At 42.8% G+C, this 24,486-nt stretch overlaps 1 protein-coding gene across 4 annotated transcripts; it reads left to right on the top strand.

The window, feature by feature from the left end:
- Window positions 1-776: 776 nt before the first annotated feature.
- Window positions 777-24,363, top strand: PLAC8 (placenta associated 8). Of its 4 annotated transcripts, XM_048847858.2 has the most exons (7): window positions 777-895; window positions 11,289-11,493; window positions 16,039-16,122; window positions 19,249-19,393; window positions 20,662-20,786; window positions 22,990-23,098; window positions 24,205-24,363. In XM_048847858.2, exons 4-6 carry the CDS (start codon window positions 19,285-19,287, stop codon window positions 23,092-23,094), a joined length of 339 nt encoding a protein of 112 aa, XP_048703815.2. In that variant the 5' UTR covers window positions 777-895; window positions 11,289-11,493; window positions 16,039-16,122; window positions 19,249-19,284; the 3' UTR covers window positions 23,095-23,098; window positions 24,205-24,363. The 4 variants fall into 4 exon arrangements, with proteins under 4 accessions (XP_048703815.2, XP_048703816.2, XP_074983573.1 ...); XM_048847859.2 differs by lacking the exon at window positions 16,039-16,122; XM_075127472.1 differs by lacking the exons at window positions 777-895; window positions 11,289-11,493 and having other exon boundaries at window positions 16,021-16,122.
- Window positions 24,364-24,486: the final 123 nt, after the last annotated feature.

Here is a 24,486-nt window from a genome sequence, read left to right as displayed (position 1 = left end):
GTCCATCTTTGTGTGGAATGTTGGTGTAGAGGGCTTCTACATCCATAGTGGCCAGGAGGGTATTTTCTGGAAGATCACCAATGGATTGTAGTTTCCTCAGGAAGTCAGTGGTGTTTCAAAGATAGCTGGGATTGCTGGTAGTGTCGGGCCTGAAGAGGGAGTCTACATAGCCAGACAATCCTGCTGTCAGGGTGCCAATGCCTGAGATGATGGGGCGTCCAGGATTTCCAGGTTTATGGATCTTGGGTAGCAGATAGAATACCCCTGGTGAGGGTTCTAGGCATGTGTCTGCACAGATCTGTTCCTGTGCTTTTTCAGGGAGTTTCTTGAGCAGATGGTGTAGTTTCTGTTGGTAACCTTCAGTGGGATCAGAGGGTAATGGCTTGTAGAATGTGAAGTTAGAGAGCTGCCTAGCAGCCTCTTGTTCATATTCCAACTTATTCAGGATGATGACTGCACCCCCTTTGTCAGCCTTTTTGATTATGGTGTCAGAGTTGTTTCTGAGGCTGTGGATGGCCTGGTGTTCAGCGTGGCTGAGGTTATGGGGCAAGTGATGCTGCTTTTCCACAATTTCAGCCCGTGCACATCGACGGAAGCATGATGAACTAGCACTTGGCTGAGCCCTCAAGGGTTAACACATTATTGTTAATGTAGCCTCACACTCCACAAGGCAGCACAAATGGAGGGAGGGGAGACAGCATGGCAGACAGAAACAGAGACACACACTGTGTCAGAGAGAGAGAGATGTGCATTGCCCCTTTAAGTACACTGACTCCACTCTAAGTAATTTGCCTTTTTAAGTAGATCAGCAAGTTGAGACAGCAGCTGCTGCTGCTGCCAGGAAGCTCCCTCCGTCCTGAGCCCTGTCGTGTGTCCCCCGCACCATGGAGATGGGGTAAGTGGGGTGCAGGATCAGGGGGGAGGGGGACACCCTGACATTAGCCCCACTCTCCCCCACACACAGCAAGCAGGAGGCTCCCGGGAACAGCTCCAAGGCCAAGGGTAGGAGGGACAGCACATAGCAGTGGGCGGAGGGACAGCTGAACTGGCAGTTGATAGCCTGCTGGGCAGCTGCTGCACAGGGAATTTAGGGGAGAGGGGAGCTGATGGGAGGCTGTTGGTCCACCCTGGTTCCAGGTTCCAAGCCCCCACCAGCTAGCTGCAATGGGCTGCTCTTCTGGCAAGGAGTGGACAAAGCAGGCAGCTGCCAAACAGTGTTATAAGGGAGCATTGCACAACTTTAAACAAGCATGTTCCCTAATTGATCAGCAACATAACAACAAAACAACGTTAACTGGGACGACTTTAAGTGAGGAGTTACTGTCATGAAGACTCTCGCCTTGAGGTGGGTAATTAGTTAAAGTGACCCATAACTACATGCAAGGCTACAGAAAGTTAAAAAAAATCGGCATGTTTTATCTTGAGAAAAGAAGACTGAGGGGGGACAATCTTCACATATGTTAAGAGAAGTTATAAAGAGGGCTGTAATCAGTTGTTCACTATGTCCACTGAAGGTAGGACAACAAATAATGGGTTTAAGGAAGGAAGATTTAGGTAAGATATTAGGAAAAACTTTCCAACTATAAAAGGTACTGAAGCTCTGGAACAGGCTTCCAAAGGAGGCTGTGGAATCCCCATCACTGGAGGTTTTTAAGAACAGGTTGGACAAAAACCTCTCAGGGATTGTCTATGTCTACTTTGTCCTGCCTCAGTGTAGAAAGCTGGACTTGATGGCTTCTTGAGGTCCCTTCCAGCCCTATATGTCTATAATTCTATGAAGACTCTACAGATTGGGATGTAGAATGTGTCCCTGATTCTGGGACAATAATCCCTTGATCAATGGCCTGGTTATTGGAGGTTGTATCAAGAGGTCTTGGAGATCTGTACACCAACAGAATCTTGGCCAACCTGAGACTATCAGTATTAATGTTGCCTGGTCCTGTTTTAGCTTTCTGATCAACCTTGGGATCAAGAGAATTGGAGTAAAGGTGTAGAGAAGACCCTTCGACCAAAAAGATGTATGATAGGTGTACCCCATTTCTGAAATATGAAGTTCAGTATTTCGGTCTTCAAAGAGCACTCATGGTGGTGGCATCTGTGATAAGAGTCATTGTTGTTGATTCTGGATTGCAGAAGAGAACTCAGGCACAGACATTGTCTGGGTCCACCCACCAATCCAGGGAAGAAAGCACTCACTGAGGTTCACAAATCAGCATGTCCAGAGAGTGCCTGCTTGGATGTTACAGAGTGGAACCAGACCTGCAAGCACCTGAGATAAAGGCAGCCATGTGGGCTCACGTACATTCATGAAGCCACATAATCTAGAAGTCATAGGCAGGAATGGACCTTTGTCCTGGGTTCATTTTGAAGCTCTCGCAAATACAGTATTTTATTTGTGATCCACTATGACCCTGTGACAGGGCAACGACTCACCGGTGTGGCGCCTCCTGTCGGTCATCCAGGGAATTAGCTCTTTCCAGTCCGGAGCGCCCTCTTCAGGCAGGTGTCTCACCCGCCACTGGCCCCCCGTGTCCCTCCTGGACCCCGGTGCCATTCTAGATCAGGGTTCTACCTGTAACCCCGAATCTGGGTCTCCCCTCCCCGGGGAACCCCCAACCCCTTATCCCTCTGTTAGGGACACTGGGGCATGGCCACTAGGTAACTCGAGGGGATGGAAGACCACGAGCGTCGATGAAGCCCCCTCGCACTAGGCCCAAGTGTCCTTGGCCCCCCTCCCGCCTGGAGGCACTCGCAGCAGCTCTGCGTACTAGGCCCAAGTGTCTTTGGCCCCCCACCTGGAGGCACTCGCAGCAGTTATGCTGAGGATCTGCAACAATATGCTGCAGAGTCAGGCTGCCTGAAACTAAGCAAGGCCAAACAGGGCAGATATGGAAGAACAATGCTGAATAAAGCAGCTTTATGTATGGTTTAAGAAATGATACAGAGAACAAGGGAACTAGCTTGGAACTGGATTGGCTGGCTATATGGATACTTAGGGCAGCTTGCTATTGGATAAGTATGCTGGGAAAAAGGATGTATAAAAGCCTGTGTAACTTCCTGCTCTGTGTGCAGGATTTGAGATTTTATTCTCCCTGTACCTTTTTGCAGCTGCAAATAAACTTTTCTGCTTCTCCACCCCGTTGTGATTATTGGGTGTAGCACACCGGGTAGTGAACCAACTCCAGCTGTTGTTTAGCCTCTCGGCCCTGGGTGCTGGCAACACCTCTCTTGCCTCAGTGGCTACTGTCAGTCATCATCTAGCCCCCGCTCCCTGGGGCAGACTGCAGTCTGTACCAGTCATCACTGGCAAGGGCGGGGTCAGACCAGCTGCCTCTGTCTAGGTCTGGGCTGCTCCTCTGCAGTCTTAGTACCCTTTCGGGGCCTTTGCCTCGGCCTGCAGCCTGGGGCTCTGCTAGGCTGGAGCTCCCCAGTTCCCTCTGCCCTTCCCCAGCACTGCTCTGCCCTAGGTACCCTCCTCAGCTTCCCAGGCAGCCAGGTTCTCCTCTCTCCAAGTAGCTAGAGAGAGTGTCTGTCTCAGCTCCTGGCTAACAGCCCTCTAAAAGGGCCAGCTGTGGCCTGACTGGGGCATGGCCCCACCAGTGGCTACTTCCCCCAATCAGCCTAGCTTTCCTCTGGCTATAGCCCTCTCTTAGGGCTGTTTCAAGCCCTTTGAGGCATGATGGGGTGACCATCCTGCCACAGACCCCTAGATCGTTTTCAGCAGTACTACCACCTGGCCAGTTATTCTCCATTTTGTAGTTGTGCATTTGTTTTTTCCTTCCTAAGTGAAGTACTTTGCACTTATCTTTATGGAATTTCATCTTGTTGATTTCAGACCAATTCTCCAGTTTGTCACAGTCATTTTCAATTATAATCCTCTCCTCCCAGCTTGGTGCCATCTGCAAATTTATAAATGTGTGCTCCATTCCATTGTCTTGATCATTGAATAGTACTGGACCCAGGACCCTACTACAGTGGCTCTCAACCAGGAGTATGCATGCCCCCAGGGGTAAGTAGAGGTCTTCCAGAAGATACATCAACACATCCAGATATTTACCTAGTTTTACAACAGGCTACAAAAAAAGTACGAGTCATCAGACAGTGACTTGTTTATACTGCTCTATATACTATACACTGAAATGTAAGTATAATATTTATATTTATATTCCAATTGATTTATTTTATTATATGATTATATGGTAAAAATGAGAAAGTACCCAATTTTTCAGTAATAGTGTGTTGTGACTCTTCTGTATTTTTATGTCTGATTTTGTAAGCAAGTAGTTTTTTAAGTAAGGTGAAACTTGGGGCTACACAAGACAAATCAGACTCCTGAAAGGGGTACAGTAGTCTGGAAAGGCTTCGCGCCACTGCCCTACTAGATATGCTCTTCAAGTCTCACAGCGAACCATTGATAACTTTGAGTGTAGTCTTTCACCCAGTTGTGCACCCACCTTATAGTAATTTCATCTAGACTGCTTTTTCCTCATTTGCTTGTGGGAATATTATGTGGAGCTGTGCCAAAAGCTTAGCTAAAATCAAGATATATCCCATCTATAGCTCCCCCCATCCACTAGGCCAGAAACACAGTCAAAGAAGGAAATTAGGTTGGTCTGGCATGATTTGTTCTTGACAAACCTGTGCTGGCTAGTCCTTATAACCCTGTTATCCTCTGGGTGCTTACAAAGTGATTGTTTAATAATTAGTTCAGTATCTTTCCAGGTATCAAAGTTAGACTGACTGGTCTATAATTCCCCAGCTCTTCTTTGTTCCCCTTTTTGAAGATAGGTACGTAGTCTTCCCTTCTTCAGTCCTCTGGGACCTCACGCATCCTCCATGAGTTCTCAAGGATGATTGGTAGCACTTCTGAGATTGCTTCAGCTAGTTCTTTAAGTACCCTAGGATGACTTTCATCAGGCCCTGCCCATTTGAGTACATCTAACTTGTCTAAATATTTTTAACCTCTTCTTTCCCTACTTTGCCTTGCAGCCATTCCCCCTTGTTGTTAATATTAATTGTGTTGAGTATCTGGTCACCGTTAATCTTTTTAGTGAAGACTGAAGCAAAATAGGCATTAAACACCTCTCCTACGTTATTAGCTTTCCTCTGCTAAGTAGTGGACCTATACTTTCCTTCGTCTTTCTTTTGCTCCTAATATATTTATAAAAGCTCTTCCTATTGCGTTTTATATTCCTTGCTAGGTGTAATTCATTTTGTGCTATAGCCTTTCTGATTTTGTCCCTACATGCTTTGTTATTCCTTTGTACTCCTCCTTAGAAGTGTGCGCATTTCCACTTTTTGTAGGATTCCTTTTTGATTTTCAGTTCATTAAAGAGCTCCTGATAGAGCCATATTTGCCTCTTATTATCTTTCTTGTCTTTTCTTCTCATCAGGATAGTTTGCAGTTGTGCCTTTTAACATTGTCTCCTTGAGAAACTGCCAGCTCTCCTGAACAACTTTTTCCCATGGGACCATACCCACCAGTTCTTCGAATTTGTTAAAGTCTGCTTTTCTGATGTCCATTGTCCTTATTCTGCTGCTCTCACTCCTTCCTTTACTTAGAATAGTGCAATCTACCGTTCCATGATCACTTTTACTCAAATTGCCTTCCACCTTCAGAGTCGCTACTAATTCCTCCCTATTGGTCAGAATCAAGTCTAAAATGTCTGTTCTGTTGGTTTCTTCTTCCTTTTTCAGAAATAAAAAGTTGTCCCCAATACATTTCAAGAACTTCTTGGAAATTTCATGTTTTGCCATATTACTTTCCCAACAGATGTCTGGGTAGTTAAAGTCCCCCATTACTATCTGGTCTTGTGGTTAAGGTATTCGTTTGTTTTAGAACTGACTCATCCAACTCCTCTTCCTGACTTTGTGGTTTATAGTAGACTCCTACCCAGATGTCCCCATATATTTTAACCCCTTTTATCTTTACCCAGAGACTTTCAACTGGTCTGCCTCTCAACTCCTTCTGGACCTCAGAACAAGTGTATCTATTCTTGATGTATAATGCAACAACTCCTCCTTTTCTATTCTGCCTGGCCTTCCTGAACAAACTATGCCCCTCTATACCAATATTCCAGTCACGAGACTTATCCCATGAAGTCTCTGTGACACCAATTAACTCATAATTTAGCTTATGTACTCATACATTCAGTTCTTCCCATTTATTCCACATACTCCTTGCATTTACGTATCAACATCTAAGATATTAAGCAGATTCTCGCACTGATTTCCCTCGTGTTGCTCCTATGACCCTACTGTAATTTGCCATGTCCCCTCCCCAAGGCCTTCTGTTAAGGTCACCCTTTTTTTTTTATGGTTACCTGGGGGCTTTTGTCACCTGTCCCCTTTGAACCTAGTATAAAGCTCTCCTTACTAGATTGGCAAGTCAGTGAGCAAAGATGCACTTCCCTTTCTTGGTCAGGTAGACTCAGGGCTGGCCTTACCATGAGGCAAACTGAGGCAGCCACCTCAGTTGCCAGACTGTGGGGGGTGGGGGGCGCCACTAGGACCCAGAGTGTAGAAAAGTGTGTCTGCTGCTGGTGCATATGTATTCTCTCTGCTCTAGATGCACAGAGATGGTGGAGTGCTGTGCTGGAGGAAGGAGGGCACAAGACACATAGCAGGCAGGCAGGAGAAAAGGTGAGAGGAAACAACAGAAAGCAGCAGGAACCGCAGGGAGAGAGAGGAGGAGGAGCCTCTTATGTACCTCTCTAGCACCCCCAGGAGCCTGGACTGATTAACCCCAGCTTCTCAGGGAGCTTCCTGTTTCCTGCTGCTTCCCTGGACCCACTTGAGGAGAACAGGCAGTCCACTGAAGTAGTAGGAGCCAGTTAGGCCCTTAAGATGCTGATATCTTCCCTCACTCAGGCCCTGCTACCAGCCTGCTTATTTGTCCCCTTCAACTGAGTGCTGAGAGTCACTACAGCTGGCACAGAAAAGCAGTCATGAGTGAAAGAAGAAAACGCCCTTCTGGGGCAGCATTCAGAAAAAGAAAGAAAGCAAAGGAAGCTTTTCTATCTAAGCAGGAAGGAGCTCTCCTGAGATACATAGACACCAATGTTCACGGTGAGCCTTCCAGCCCCAGTGAGGATGTGAGTGGTGAGGAGATGCCTGATCTTCCAGTTAGCCAGAGTGCAGGTGACCTGGCAGCTACTGCAGCATCCATATCTCCATCTCAAAGGGATTTAACCATGCACATTCCCGAAGAAAACTGTAGATCAGAGAAGAGTGTGGTGGAGGCATAAGAAACAGTTCTGCTGAGTTTAGTTCCTTAAAAGTCTAGATGATCCAGGACTGTGGACCCACTTGAGCAGTAGCCCGAGGGACTTCCTTGTACTGCATGGGCTACAGCAAGTGAAAAACTTCATGTTCCCCAAAGACAATGAAAATAGAAGTTTCCATACAACACATTACTGGCGTGAAATCCCCAGTGGTGACAAAGTGGAGAAGCCATGGCTTATGTGCTCCAAAACCCAGAATGCTGCATACTGTTTTTGTTGCAAACTCTTCCAATCTAATGTTCCAGCCACATTGGGTTCTACAGGAACAAAGGACTGGAAAAATCTGGCTAGAAATCTGGCATGCCATGAGATGGCAGCAAATCACGAGAGAGCATTCCATAGGTGGAAAGAGCTTGAGATGAGACTAAGGTTAAAGGCCACCACAGACAATCAGCATCAAGAGAAGATTGCATCAGAGCCTCTTTACTGGCAAAATGTTCTGAAAAAGGCTTGTTGCCATGGTGAGAATGCTTGCTACCCCAAACCTAGCACTGCGTGGCACTTCAGATCAGCTGTATGTGCCAAACAATGGAAACTTCCTTAAAATTGTGGAGCTGATGGCTGAGTTTGATACTGTACTCCAGGAGCATCTAAGAAGAGTGACCACCCAAGAAATGTACACACACCACTACCTTGGAAAAACAATTCAAAATGAGATCATACAGTTACTGGCAACAAAAGTCAAACAGAAGATTGTGGCAGATCTGAAGTCAGCAGGATATTAGTCTGTTATTCTGGACTGCACACCTGACATCTGCCATATAGAACAAATGACTTTAATGGTGTGTTTTGTAACCACAACAGAACCCAGTGAAAATGTCCCTGCAATGGTGACTGTCAGAGAGCATTTTCTAGAATTTGTTGACATTGATGATACTACAGGAGCTGGTATGACAAATGTGTTTCTTAAAAAGCTGGAAGATACGGGAACTGTGACAGCTGACATGAGAGGTCAGGGCTACGATAACGGTGCCAACATGAGAGGAAAGAATGGAGGAGTGCAGACACGGATCCGAGAGTTAAACCCTCGAGGTCTTTTTGTCCCATGCAGTTCTCATTCACTGAACTTGGTGATCAGTGATGCAGCATCAGCTTCTACTGAGGCTGCAGAATTTTTTAATGTAATTCAAAGCATCTATGTATTTTTCTCTGCATCAACTCATCAATGGCAAATTTTGAAGCAATATCTGGGAACATTCTCTCTGACACTGAAACCACTGAGTGCCACACTATGGGAAAGTTGATAAAGCCTATCAAACACCAAATTGGGAAGATAGATGATGCCATAGTTGCCATTATGGAGGATAATGCTATGACAGCAAAATAGTTTTACTTTCCCCTCCTACTGTCCTTGTAAACTGCTGGAAATGGCCCACCTTGATTATCATTACAAAAGGTTCTCTCTTGCCCCCTCCCCCCACCCCGCTTTCCTGCTGGTAATAGCTCACCTTTCCTGATCACTCTTGTTACAGTCTGTACGGTAGCACCCATTGTTTCATGTTCTCTGTGTATATAAAATCTCCCCACTATATTTTCCACTGTATGCATCTGATGAAGTGAGCTGTACCTCATGAAAGCTCATGCTCTAATAAATTTGTTAGTCTCTAAGGTGCCACAAATACTCCTTTTCTTTTAGCATTTTTAGTGGCTATTACATCAGCCACGAGAGTGTCTGGGATGCAAACGCTATTGGCAGAACGTCCATTTGCTATTTTTCACAAGGATAAAATCTCTTTGAGGCCATATGCCAAATTTATGTCAAAAGTAATTTCAGACTTTCATGTGAACCACACTGTTCATTTGCTGCTGTTTTTGTTTGTTTGTTTTTTAGCTTCATGCTAACACAGGTGAGGAGAGTTTACACCCTTTCTATGTCCATAGAACCAAACCATTTAGAGTCTCTCCTAGACCTTGTGTGACCATCCCAGAAAAACTAAATGGGTGACCATTCTCAGTATCGAGATTATTGCATTGGATATCTTGCATAAGATCCTATTATATCTGTCAGTTCATAAATCTTCCAAATAAGATAAGGATTCAGGTAATCTTGAGAGCCCTTCTAAGCAACATTCTGACTGTGGACATCTGAAAGACAGCCATGTGGTCATCTGTTCTCCAGTGTCATCGCTCCAACTTCATGAGTGTAGTGAGGCAGAATGGCCTCCCTCCAAACTGGAGTATGAGGGACCACTACACGTCCCTAAGTGGGAGGAGCCAAACCTGTCCTGCCCCCCTCACCGGAGATACCAGGGCAGGACATGAAGTAGAAAGGGAGAACCCTGGAGCTCAGTTGCTGCTGAGCCACAGGAGAGAGCTTTCAGAGTAACAGCCATGTTAGTCTGTATTCGCAAAAAGAAAAGGAGTACTTGTGGCACCTTAGAGACTAATGAAGTGAGCTGTAGCTCACGAAAGCTTATGCTCAAATAAACAGGAGACAGCGAACATCTTTTCTAGGGAGCAGACATCTCTGCAAGAGCTTGGCCCAGACCCAGAGTGGATGGATACCTTGCCATCAGTGGAAGCAGATGAAGACCCTGACGAGCTGCTGGAGTGACCAGTGGCCAAATACCCAGAGGAGACCGGGGATCTTTGGACCATGGGACTCTACACCCAAACTGTTGTAGGAAATAGCCCAGGGGAAACAGACTCTAGTCCGGTTCTGTAGGGTTACCATACGTCCGTATTTTCCCGGACATGTCCGGCTTTTTTGGTTCTTAAAATTGCAGTCCTGGAGGAATTTTTAAATATCTAAAAACATCTGGGATTTTGCCATTATTATTTTTCCCCGAAGAAGAGTTGATCATTCAAGAAAGAGAGTGAATGTTGATCATTCTAGAAAGAAAATGAATATTGATCACTTGAGAGAGTGCCTGCTTTTTCTCCCTAGCTCCCAGCACTTGTGCTGCGAAACAGCTGTTTCATGTGGCTGGGAAGGGGGGGAAGGAGGGGGAATGTGGCGCGCTCAGGGGAGGAGGCGGGGCCGGGGTGGGGATTTGGGGAAGGGGTTGGAATGGGGGCGGGGAAGGGATGGAGTTCGGGCGGGGTCAGGGCCAGGGGGCAAGAGCAAATCCCCCCCCACCCCGGTGGAGTGTCCTCTTTTTTGAATGTTCAAATATGGTAACCCTAGGTTCTGCTACCAGAGTGTGAGTCAGCATGTTGCAGATGGATTCCCTGCTGACCCAGTGACAGATCACTTTGCCACTGTTAGGGCCTTGGCTGGGACATGGTGGAGTCAGGCGGGCCTGCATCCCCCTATCCCCTGCCATCTCACCCCTGGGGTAGCAACCTCCCCACCATAGGCCAGGAAATCTGTATTGGTGCTTACTCCCTGCCTGAGCCCCTAGACTGCTTCGGTGCTCACGAAGTCTTGCTTACTCCCTGCAAGAGCCCTAACTGTTTGCCACCTAACCCTGGTTGGGGGCCTGGGCTTAGAGTGCTACATCTCTGCCTTGAAACAGGCCAGAGCCCTAACTGTTTGTGCCTCTGCCTCATCCAGAGGGAGCCAGAGCCCATCTACAGACTGTTTGTAGCTGTCTGCCCCAGCCAGGTGGCTGTTGGCTAAAGACTGTTTGTGGCTCTGGCCTGCCCAGAGGGACAGAGCTCCCTGCTGGACTGCTGATTATAGGCTGTTAATTACTGTCTGCCCCAGCCTGGTGGCTGTGGTCTAAAGACTGTCATGCTTCACCCCATCCAGGGGGCTGGAGCTCTCCCCTAAAAGACTGTTATTTGCGGTTTGCCAGTAGTGAGGCAGAGTGGCTTCCCTCCCTACTCGAGAGTGAGGGACCACTACAACCAGCCAATGTGGACTTCAGCAAGTCTGTACTTCATTCCCTGTTCCCACTTCCTGCAAGAAATCCACTAGTGAGCCGCCTACAGTAAAATGTATATTTGCACAATCACTAGTAGGAGAAAAAATGGTTAATTGCCTTTACAGTAACTGTTGTATTTTGAGATGTTGTGTACATAAACATTCCTATGACCTCGCTTTCTTCCCTACTTTGGAAGTGTCGTCATCTTCCTGGTGCAAAGGAAATGAGAGGGAGTCGGAGCAGCCCTGCCCTTTATGCCCTCAGCTACAAGGACAAAGACGTGGCAGGTGCATGCCCCGCCCTGTCAGAATTCTCCTACTCAAGTGCACTGGGCGCATAGACACCTGCAGTGGAATATATGTGTCCAAAATACATCCTGAAGAACAGCAGTTACTGGAGAGGTAAGTAACTGTTGTTTTTGTTGGTTTGTTTCCTGAACTCTTCAGGGTAGCTATGTCAGTTATGACACTAGGTAACACAGATAAATAATTTGTATAAAATACAGAAAAAGGTATTAATTCTGTTCTAAAGGACACATAGCAAGGCTGTGCATGCAAGACTTGCAAGAGCTCTCTCATATACACACACAGTCACACACGTATTACGTACATGTGTATCCATCCCCTTCCTTCTCCTCCTTCCCAGAACAATTAAGCATACATTCAAACCAAATTGTATACTGTTTAAAAGACAAACCATCCAGAACATACATTCAGACTAGTTTTATATTATTTTGTAGATAAATCACCCACACAAACACATTCATATCTGTTTTTCAGTATTAAATTATGTAAAACACAAATGCGTGCACACACAGCCTAACCTAAAGGAAATCTAATGGGGTAATGGATAATACACACAAGCAGGAGACAAAATGCAAGCCTAGTTTAAAACATTCTATATAAAAGAATCTTTAACATTTTACATCTGTTTCAACAAACAATGTCCTTTTTGTTCAAGTAAAACTGTAAGGTTTCAGCATTTAAGGTATAGATGGAATGTAATTTATTAAAATGATTAAACTTGGCTTTAACAAATAAAATTAAAACAGCAATGAAGTAGTAAGGGAACCTGTATTTTTAGTATTTGGGAGGCAGTAGATACAAACAAAATGTTCTTAAGACTCAATATATCTAATGTGCTTTAGTGGTAAATATTTTGCATTAACAACTATTTTTTGCCCATTGAATGAATAGAAAAAAGAAATTAAAAATAATCCAACACATTTACACACACAAATCCACACAGAGTAACCCAGAGCAACTTTTAAAGGAAACATGAAAAAACAAAAAGAAAAGGAGTACTTGTGGCACCTTAGAGACGAACCAATTTATTTGAGCATAAGCTTTCGTGAGCTACAGCTCACTTCATCGGATTCATTTTTGCGAATACAGATTAACACAGCTGCTACTCTGAAACATGAAAAAACAAGACAATGCAGATTAGAGATTTGGTCTGGATTTGAGAGGAATCTTTGGTAGTTGTCTGTTTAGCATGGGTAAACAGACAGCTCTCCCAAACCTGAGGCAACATATTCCTCTGATGCCCCTTTGTTTTTCCAACTGTCTACTCAGTTTCTCAGAGGGGTGACACCTACAAAGGCATCAGGAGGATTTAGCATACATACCAGAGCCAAATGGTGAGATGGGTCATTTCTGACTAAGATGAAAAACCTTGTAATACAACAAAAATGCTTCTCTTTATATGCTTAGTGGTATTTTAGAGAAGTACGTCAAAAGCAACAACTGTTGTTTCGTAGTAACCTAAGGCATAAGTTGGCCCCTAAAAGAACAGCAGTAATTAAACACGAAACCTACAAGAATGGTAAGGTGCAAGCCAATGTCAGCATTGTATAGCTACTCCAGTCCAAAACTGCAAGCCCAGACATTTTTTTCAATGGCTAAAAATGTCATGTGAGAATCAAAATGCATCAACATCCTTACATTTGTAGCAATAGTTTATAGAGTGGTCTGCAAAATAATTATTTTTTCCATTTTATTTATCATCCAATTGAAGAGGTCCCAGAGAATTAATTTTTCTGCAGTTTATATAAAACTTTACAGTGTATAGTGCCTTTAAAACTGTAACATCTAACACCCCCCCACCCCCCAAAAAATTTTAATATTGTCTTAACCAAAGAGGTCTTGTGAATAAAAATTGCTGGACAATGTTTCAAAGAGCTATTGTTATCTCAACTTTAAAAAAAAAGAAAAGAAAAAAGGTTAGCTTATTTTTAGAGCTTTGTCTAAATAAATCGCCCAGCATGCAAAAAACACGAATCAAGAAAAACTTCTCTAAATGCAATTTACAAAGATAGGCCAAAACTGTGTAGTAGGCTCATCATCTGAAGATTTTAAAGAACGTTTCAGATACGAGAGTGCAATATAAAACCCCTCATTTACAGAGACATTTTACAAAAAAAAAAAAAATTTAACAGAGAAGCCATAGCTTTGTAGCTTCATGTAGAGAGCGAAGCTGTTGGGCCCAGCACTGTTATCTGAAGAGGGATGAACTCTTACATCCACTCCATACACCCCTCCCCTCTTTTCCTGAGTTGTTTTTCTAAAACTGCATCTTCTCCACATCCTACTGATGAACAGACCGCTTTTAATCAAAGATCCAGTGACATAAGAAAGGACATCTGTCAAGGTTCCTCCCCCACTCTGAACTCTAGGGTACAGATGTGGGGACCTGCATGAAAAACCTCCTAAGCTTATCTTTACCAGCTTAGGTCAAAACTTCCCCAAGGTACAAAATATTCCACCTGTGGTCCTTGGATTGGCCGCTACCACCACCAAACTAATACTGGTTACTGGGGAAGAGCTGTTTGGACGCGTCTTTCCCCCCAAAATACTTCCCAAAACCTTGCACCCCACTTCCTGGACAAGGTTTGGTAAAAAGCCTCACCAATTTGCCTAGGTGACTACAGACTCAGACCCTTGGATCTTAAGAACAATGAACAATCCTCACAACACTTGCACCCCCCCCTTTCCTGGGAAATGTTGGATAAAAAGCCTCACCAATTTGCATAGGTGACCACAGACCCAAACCCTTGGATCTGAGAACAATGAAAAAGCATTCAGTTTTCTTACAAGAAGACTTTTAATAAAAATAGAAGTAAATAGAAATAAAGAAATCCCCCCTGTAAAATCAGGATGGTAGATATCTTACAGGGTAATTAGATTCAAAACATAGAGAACCCCTCTAGGCAAAACCTTAAGTTACAAAAAAGATACACAGACAGAAATAGTTATTCTATTCAGCACAATTCTTTTCTCAGCCATTTAAAGAAATCATAATCTAACACATACCAAGCTAGATTACTTACTAAAAGTTCTAAGGTTTCAGAGGAACAGCCGTGTTAGTCTGTATTCGCAAAAAGAAAAGGAGTACTTGTGGCACCTTAGAGACTAACCAATTTATTTGAGCATGAGCTTTCGTGAGCTACAGCTCACTTCATCAGATGTATACCGTGGAAACTGCAGCAGACTTTATATATACACACAGAATATGAAACAATACCTCCTCCCACCCCACTGTCCTGCTGGTAATAGCTTATCTAAAGTGATCAACAGGTGGGCCATTTCCAGCACAAATCCAGGTTTTCTCACCCTCCACCCCCCCACACAAATTCACTCTCCTGCTGGTGCTAGCCCATCCAAAGTGACAACTCTGGTAAGCTATTACCAGCAGGACAGTGGGGTGGGAGGAGGTATTGTTTCATATTCTGTGTGTGTATATAAAGTCTGCTGCAGTTTCCACGGTATACATCTGATGAAGTGAGCTGTAGCTCACAAAAGCTCATGCTCAAATAAATTGGTTAGTCTCTAAGGTGCCACAAGTACTCCTTTTCTAAAAGTTCTAAGACTCCATTCCTGGTCTATCCCCGGCAGAAAAACCACAGCATATAGACAGCCACACAGACCCTTTGTTTCTCTCCCTCCTCCCAGCTTTTGAAAGTATCTTATCTCCTCATTGGTCATTTTGGTCAGGTGCCAGCGAGGTTACCTTTAGCTTCTTAACCCTTTACAGGTGAGAGGAGCTTTCCCCTGGCCAGGAGGGTTTTCAAAGGGGTTTACCCTTCCCTTTATATTTATGACAACATCAAACAAGGTTTTAAAAAATAAACTGTCATAAACTTTTCAACGTTTAACGTGAAAAAACAGGGCATAGAAATAAGAGAGCTGGCCTGAATTTTAGTGAAAACTTTGACAACTGATAAATCTTAATTTTAGTGAAACAGCTTTGTGTCCATTCTTTGTGAGCTCTCATGCTTTCGCATGGCCGAGAGTTTGTCAAACAAACCCTCCACAGTTTTATGAAGCATTATTTCCCCCCATTGGTTTGCCTAACTTTCTAATAATTTTTCAGGAGGGCCTCAGAAAGAGTAAGTAACTAACATTAACAGAAGCATTAGGAGGATTACATACTTGGTGATGTTCTGTAGCGGTACCTGCAAAGCAACAACCACATTGTTTGTTTGTTTCTTTTACCATCACATGGATGGGGCCCTGAAGAATTAATTTTCCTCTCCTTGTATAACACTTTTACACACGCTGTAACCATAGATACTTTACGGTGGTCAATAATACAAGGCAATAGATGACAGACCTGACAAACTGCGGAAAACAGTGGCCCACCACCCGTATACCTAAAGTACTCCTGAGCCACAGACCTCCCCCATTTTCAACAAATTTCCTCTTACGTCGGCCCCTCTTCCACTTCAACTATGCCTTTTAATTTTTTAAGATTAAAATTTCATCCTTGGTGTTGCATAACAGATTTATTTCGTATTTGATGTACATCATTTTATGATGGAAAAACAGCTGACAGTTCTTTAAAAATATGGTAAAAGATATCCTGTACTCAAACTGCTTGATTACAAGTAGCCAATGACGGCAGTCTTCGAAAGCCGCATGATCAGTTTACATTGCCAATTTGTGTAGCGCATGGAATATATACAAGTGACTTGGCTGAAGTTCAACCAGGAAAAGGGAACGCTTTCTCTCTTCAAGACTGCTCTGCAACTGGTATGTGCATATTTCTTTGAGTTTGGCAAAGCTCAGTATATTAAAACTTTCAAGAGCTATCAGCTACTTAGATGGCTATTTCTGGGAAGGGAAGTTAGTAAAAAATGAGAATGTTTTGTTTTCTGCTCAACAAACCAATTAAGGCAAAATGAAATATGCTGTAAATCCTAATAACAGGTATTTGACAAAATTATGCACCCAGGGTGGGTAGCAGAAAGTCATTTTTGTTTGTTTTTTTGCCTGCCACCGTTCAGACTGTATGAATGCATCAAAGTCGATATTTCTCAGACAGTTGGAGGCTGATTTTACGGAAAAATGAACTTTGCTACAGTTTAAATTTGACTACCTATATTTCAAAATGACCAGTGGAGACAAAATACATCTTACTAATGGTATTGGGGTTGTGAAACATTTTTCAGAAAGATTCAAGGTTCTTTCTATCCTATGTGCTTTGATATTATTATCCATGTTTTAAGAGAAGGCATATGTCGCTTGCTGTTTTCAGCATGCTCTATCCTCCTTCACCTATTTTCTGCCCTCTTGAAAGATGCAATGATCTCTTCACCCGCAATCTTGTTCGGTCACCGAGATGTGTAAAGTACCAGTAATGGCAGAGTGCCAACTTTGCAATACCTCTTAGTGAAGAGAGGAGAAGGCATGTGAATGGACCTGTAGCTTAAGTGACATGGAAACTGTATATGGGGCAGTATACGCATCTTGTAAGAGTCAGCATAATGAAGGCCTGATTTTATGTTTATGGTGTGTGTTTGATACTTTTATTATTTTCTACCCATGCAGTTAATATGTGAACAATAGGTCAGAATTTTGCCCACAGTGTTTTCACTGGAAGTGGTCTGTCATGTTTCTGATCTGCAAGAAGGAAGCAATGTTATTAAAATCATAGTCAGACTGGAGGCCCTTTGTTCTTCAAAGACCTATTGTTCAATTATCAGGAAGAAAGTGAGGTTTTATTTTTACAGCTTGATAACTATTTATTTTAGAAACAAGAAACACACAGGCTTGCTTTTAACTGTTAGCACTTGCAGATTAGTGAGGCAATCAGTAATGAGTTTCTGTTGACATTTCAATGTCCCCAATACCTGTGAATCATACAACATATAAAAAGATGATTGGCTAAATGAGGGTTTCACAGTCATATATCTGCTGCTTACCGAAAATGGATCTTGAACACAATTTATTGCCCTGTTCTCATATCACATCTTTTATTGTGGTATAATTAAGATACTTCTCTAATAAAACATTATGGAAATAAGGAAGCCCTTTACTGAAGGAAATTTCACCTAGTGCGTAGGACACCAGATGTTGATGTAGGTTCAAACACCAGGAATCATGTTACCAAGGGGCAAGGGGTGTTGCCAAGCAAATTACAGTTGTGCAAGTAACGGCAAAGTCCTGTCTTTGGAGAACTAAGAGTGCTGCCACATGTGGAACAAGGAAAAAATGAAAACAGAATAATATAAATGTATCTTCATCCCAATCCTGTTGTTATTTAATATATTTGTATCACATCAGTACCAGGATCCTCAGGGTACATCTACACTGGAATTCTGTGAGCAGATGTGATCACCCTGTCTCAAAAAAGATATATTGGAATTGGAACAGGTTCAGAAAAGGGCAACAAAAATTATTCGGGGTATGGAATAGCTTCCATATGAAGAGAGATTAATAAGACTGGGACTTTTCAGCTTGGAAAAGAGATGACTAAGGGGGGATATGATGGAGGTCTATAAAATCATGACTGGTGTGGAGAAAGTAAATAAGGAAGTGTTACTTACGCCTTCTCATAGCACAAGAACTTGGGGGTCACCAAATGAAATTAATAGGCAGCAGGTTTAAAACAAACAAAAGGAAGCATTTCTTCACCGCAACGCACAGTCAACCTGTAGAATTCTTTGCCAGAGGATGTTGTGAAGGCCAAGACTAACAGAGTTAAAAAAAAGAACTAGATAAATTCATGGCTATTAGCCAGGATGGGCAGGAATGGTGTCCCTAGCCTCTGTTTGCCAGAAGCTGGGAATGGGCAACAGGAGAAGGACCACTTGATGATTACCTGTTCTGTTCATTCCTTCTGGGGCGCCTGGCATTGGCCACTGTTGGAGGACAGAATACTGGGCTAGACAGACCTTTGGTCTGACCCCATATGTCCATTCTTATGTGCTTCTCTCCCCTGTTGCGGAGTGAAAAATTCAGAAAATAACAAGGGAAAGTGAGTGAGTGACTGTACAGGGGAAACAGTAAAACTGGCTGCAGTTAGATGTACAAAGTAAACAAATTGAGAAATCAGAAAAATGTTTTCTTTAATCTTTCACTGATAATCATCTTAGATGTTACATATAACAATAGTAGCTGAAACATTTTCAGACTTCAGTGATTTTTTTTTAAGGTGATGGGTGCCTTTGACAGCTATATTTTCAATATGTACTAATGTACACTGTTGTTTCAAAATGTCTGAAAGCTGTTTGTTGGTGCCAGAGTAATTCCTGATTTTAGTCAGACCACCACTGAACTCAAAAGAAGTTTGCCTGAGTAAATGACATCTCAGAATTTTGTTGGCTGCAGCAGGAAAATCCTGGTTCTTGGAGCTAATCTGCCTCTTTGCGAACAGCAGGAAGAGCGAGAGTTCCATTTCTGCAATAACCTCCATAGTATTTGTGTTGTGATGGTCTCGGATCACACGGAACGGATGACCAGAGTAGGCCAGGACTCACATGGGTGATGACCAGGGAACCGTTAGGTGTTGCTGGAAGATACGTTGGCCATTAGTTAGTGGCACCCTTTCCTTTGAATCAGGACTGAACTATGCCCCAATGTGATGTTAGGGAGAGATGGGCTTTTTGGATGAAAATGTACACCTATTCATAATCTGGACAGAAGAAACTGGGCCAAATTAATTCGTGGTCTATCTCTGTCGACAACAATTTGGCCAGTTATCCAGTGGATAGCATTGCTTCCAATGAAGTGAGAAACATGCCATTTCACAAAGAGATGTGGGTAACATTCCTCTAATTACATCACCACAATGACATTAGACACCCTGACTATTTGTGACACAGCTAGTCCCTAACAGACTATTTCAAACCATTCCTTTTATTGTTTTCCTTTCAGAAATTAAACTTCTGAACTCATCTTGTGAAACTAAAAATGAATTCTCAACCTGTCATCTTTGTACAGCCCCAATTTTCTGTGGCTACTGCACAAAGTAATGTCTGGCAGACCGGGTTGATGGATTGCTGCAGTGACTGTGGAGTCTGTAAGTGGATAGTCAAATATTGTATTTTTGTTTGGGTTTGAGGTGTCTTGATGTTTGGCTTAATATTATATCTCCAGTCTTTTAGTGGGTTTGACTTTAAATTGGGAGAATCCAATTTGTCTATTTTATATTTATTTATAGGAGTGGCTTGTAGTTGGATTTCCCATATCCACTCTGAGAGCCAGTGACTAGGTGGCTACATCACCCACTCACACACAAAGCAAGGTGTTGCTAAGTGTAGAAGGCTGGAATGTCAGTGCCTGGGTAAGGTTGCTCAGTGCTTCTGTCCTGGGAGAGCCATACTCGCAGTGCAGCCTGCTAATTCAGCAGGCCACGATGTTACTCAAAAAGAAAGACCACGGGCTTGGTTTGGGGACAAAGGCACTCGGCCAGGTTTATTGCCGTCTGGTCACAATACTAGCATCCCATAGGAGCTACAGATACATTAACACAAGTGCCCAGTGGCAAGGAGCAGCTCAGTCAGCAGTGGGAATTTCTGCCGTCCCCTGCCATTTATAGACTGAGACAAACAACTGGGATAAACAACTTACATTCCAGCCTACGTGTTTCATGACCTCTGTTACTTCCCCTTGTTCCTGATATCTTGGGCAAAACATCCCTATTCATTATCTTGTACTCGATTGGGATGTATCTGTAGTAGCTGGAATATATTTATGTAAATATCTAGCGCCTAGTGCACTAGCAACAACTTTGCCAAGTTCATGTACTGGTCAGTGAACTTGTAAGCATCTGCACTAATACGTGGTCACAGACCAAAAAAGGAGTGTGTTTACAGCAGAATAACTAACATGGGTTAGCTATCTTGCTGTAAAATCCCAGTGGAGGCAAAGTGCTCATATAGCTTTTAGCAATGTAGCTATGCAAGTGCGACCCTATCTCCCGCACCTGTGGTTCACCTCGCTTAGTTACATCATGGTAAAAACTATAATGCCTCGCCTCCACTGAGACAGCTGAAACATGTGTGTTATCCCACTGTAAACACACACTATTTTTGGCAGTGAAGAAATGGCCTTAAGTCATTATGGGGGGCAAGCTGCCATTCATATGACATCACTATTCCTTCAAAAGTCTTTCAAAGATCTTGGCCTCCTTCGCACTAGCTCTGGCCCATTGGCACATCCATAACTTTCTCCTTCCGATTTTGTAGCGATTTCTACATTTCTCCTAAAAGTGGTGGTGAAAGTTAACTGTCTGCATGAATGAAGGGGAGAACATTGAGTGAGCCTCATTTGTTTGTCTTTATCCAGGCCTATGTGGAGCATTCTGCTTCTATTGTCTTGAATGTCAAGTAGCAAGTGACATGAATGAATGCTGCTGTTGTGGCGGAAGCGTTGCCATGAGGACTCTCTACCGGACAAGATACGGAATCCCTGTTAGTTACTATTCAATAATATTTTGTTTTGCTCATGCTCAAAGAACAGCCCTTAAAGCAACATGTCATTGATCTAAGCAGATCAGTTGGCTACATTTTCATTAGCCAGCTTCCACCCAGTGTGATTCCTCCCCATCTGAACACGGCTGCTAGGAGTCTTCCCTTATGATTTGAGGGCACTGTGGTCTAGAAATTAGCGGAGGATTGGTCATTTGAAGACTTCGGTTCTACTTGCAACTGCCACCGACTCACTGTGTAACCTTGCACAAGTCCCTTAGCTCTTCTTCCTTTGTTCTCCCCATCTGTAAAATAGATCATTCCTTTGGTACTGTTGTAAAGCACTTTGAGATAATTTCATGAAAAGTAGAAGTGCAATTATCCGTTATTAATTGATGCCCCTTTAAAGCAGAGATTTGCTACGTACCTGAGATAGAGAACCCCCTCTGATGAGGCATTGGTTACATTTAAATATCCATCTAAATTAAATGTATATTGGATAATTTCTAATGCAGACATTGTACATAATACTAACCTGATAATCAACCGCCATTTAGACCAAACTACTGATCTAAATCTTGGCTCTCACTCCCTCAGCATGAATCTCTTCGCCAAGGGTTCTCCTGATGAGCTGAAAAGGTGTTGCAGAATGTAGACAGAATTCTAAATGTGTGGTTCAATCAACAAGGCAGTTGTGTATGTGTTTTTTCAAGCTACAATATTGTAGTTTCTGGAGTTAACCCCTTCTGTGCCAAAGCACAAATAACAGAAAAGCCTAAGAAATGAAAAAACAAGATTAGATAACATATGAAAGTTAAATGAATAGATCACACTGAATTGGGATGTGTTACAAACACAAGAGAGGAATAATATGAAGGGACTGAGGAAGGTTAGAACTATAGCCATGAAATTATAAAACGAGATTCAGCCTAATGTCCCCAGGGGGGGAAAAATTGCAAATGTGTACATGTTCTGTGGGTGGAAAGACATGGACAGGCATGTCACTGAAATGCTTCAGGGTGATACTGGTCACGAAATTACACGTATGATTACACATTCAATAGAGCAGTAATAACACAAAGCCAAGGAGGTTTAGGAGAGCTATGAAGAAATATTATAAGCTAATTAAAAAAACAAACAAACCTCAGCTTCTATTTAGGCGCTTAAATGAATTGTCCAGATTTTCTAAAGGGCTCAACAGTATCTTCAAAATCTGGCCGCTTCACTTTGGAGCCAAAATATAGGAGCTAAGATCTTTTAAAAATTTGGAGCTATGTCAGAGCAGGAAGGCAAAAGTTTCTCTATCTAGAACATATTTTTCCCTGCTGGATCTTCAATGCAGGATGCAGGTAGGAAGGAAATTTGGAAGGAATTGGAAGGAAATTTGGAGCATGGAGGCATTGACCGTTAAGGAAAATTCAGAGCTAAATATGTATAGTTTTTGACAGTTAATAATAGTGGGGGCTAAAACTGCAAAGATATGAAAGGAATATAGCAGTGTGTTAAGGAGTGGTGCGAGGACTAGCAAAAGGATGAAGTTAAGAAAAGGAAGAGTTTGGCTGAATATCAGACAATACATCCCAGCCCTAAATGCAAATCAACTGGACACCAGACTCCCAGTTTACCGGTTGAAAAATCCCACTACTGGAAACATTTAAAAATGGAAACTGGCCAGAATCCCAGAGGTTACTCTATAAGGAACAATCCTGTACAGGTAGGGAGGTGGGCTGACTTGATCTAGCGGAGCTTCCAGTCTAATCTCAGTCTGGTTTCCATCTGCTAAAGCCTGGTTGTTATTGGGTAAACCCCACCCATTAGATAACTCTGCTTCCTAATTAACTTCTTTGGTGCCTAAAGCAGCCCTTTTAAGAGCTACCAGCACCCAGTCTCTCTGCCTCCTACAGAAGGCAACTGGGAACATTTTTCTTTTTTTTGCTCGCTGCAGTAAAAAGCAGGGCTATGGATAACCAAGTAGGGTTTGGTATCTTCTAGTTTCTATGAATTTAGGCCAAATAGTACTTTAGTAACAAGAAAAGGAAAGGATGTTTAAAATGTATTTTCCCCATAATGGCCCTGTCATCCCACTCAAAGGCAGCATAGAAAGCCCATATGCTAGTCTGACTTTAAGTCCAATGTGTGTAAGTCAACAAAAAGTTAGATGTACTTCTTAAAGTTACAGCCTTTAATATTTTTTCTGTTTCAACAGGGATCCATCTGCTCTGATTTCTGCACTATCCTGTGGTGTCCTGTGTGTGCTCTTTGTCAAATAAAGAGAGATATTAACAGAAGGAAGGAAATGGGGATATTCTAGTAAGGTTTGTAAGTGTTTGATAAATCAAGAGGCTTCTCTGATGCAATGTTTCAATTAGTTCTAGGACAAATGGTAGTGGTGATGGAAAAGTTAGTGTAGAACCAAAATGATATGCAATCAGTGAACAGATTTCTATCCAATATAGAGTGGAGTCCTGCTCTACCCACCCTTTCTGTATCTAAATGAAGTCTTCTTGGGCCCCAGCTGGCCATCTATAATATGGCTTTATCTAAGCAGCATATAAGCCTTTTACTTGACTCTGTATTAAGAGGAGCCACAGTAAGAAGTGGAGTGAGAGTTACCAAGCCAATTTAAAAGGAAATGTATAATCATTTACAATGGGCAAAGTGCCTGGCTGGGAATGCAAGACCACAGGCAGCAAGAACTATCTATTACTGGGGTAGAGCCTTGTTAGTACACCACAGGTGGCAGGCATTCCACACTAGGTAGCACTTGCAATTCTGTAGTGGAATTCCACACAGGAATGCAAAACAAACAGAATATGTCAAACACAAATCGGAAGAGGTGGGTGTGTGCTACAGGGGACCAACATGGCTCAACTGTTGAGTGGACTGTGGCAGGAAGCTAGTTTCCCTTCCAAGAATTAGGCAGCTAGACCTGCTTTAGCAGTGCCCTTGCATTGCAATAGGTGGGGGTGAATAGCCATTCCTTCATCTTCACTGTGTAGTCTCACAGCTGTAAAAGGGATTTGTTTGCTAGGACTTTACTGACTTGTTCAGGATTAGGCTTTTGATGTATCTTTGTGGGATATTACCATGTAGCAGAACTTTACATGATTGCGATTCTTGTGTTTGCACAAAGCTAAATAGTGTCGATTATGGAGAAAGTGTAGTTCCTGGGTGGCATTTTCAAAAGCACCCAGTGCTGACCTAAATCTTTTTTCCATTAATACTCAGAGTCAAATCCTGTCCTCATACCACTCCATGTTCCTTGATTTGAGGCAGATTCATTAAAATACACAGCTATGCACTATATATAAGCAATAATGAGTCTTATATTGCGTAAGTAAATTTCAAGGCAGTGTATTAACAAAACTAATGGTATTATTAATCTCAGCCATGAATGTAACTCTTTTCTCCCCTATTTTAGATGTTCCTGTATTCATTGGTTGTGAGTCCTATAATTTCCATAAGCAAGAGTCTTCTCATTTCCTGCTGTACTTACTGTTCAAGAAAGTGCTGTATGCATTTTAATTTGATTGTTGGAAAGCACTACTTATCTGAAATAAAGTAAAGTAACAACCTCAAATTTGTCTTTGTCTCTCTTATTGTGCATGTGTGTGGAGAAGCAGTTGCGAAAGTTAAGTTTTATTGTATGTACTAAGCTGTCTTGGAAAGAGTATTCTCCTGTTCCCAATAACTAGCTCATGCT

The sequence above is a fragment of the Caretta caretta genome, chromosome 4 (genome assembly GCF_965140235.1).
Source record: "Caretta caretta isolate rCarCar2 chromosome 4, rCarCar1.hap1, whole genome shotgun sequence".
Classification (NCBI taxonomy): Eukaryota; Metazoa; Chordata; order Testudines; family Cheloniidae; genus Caretta; species Caretta caretta.
This window is presented reverse-complemented; position numbering and strand designations above follow the sequence as displayed.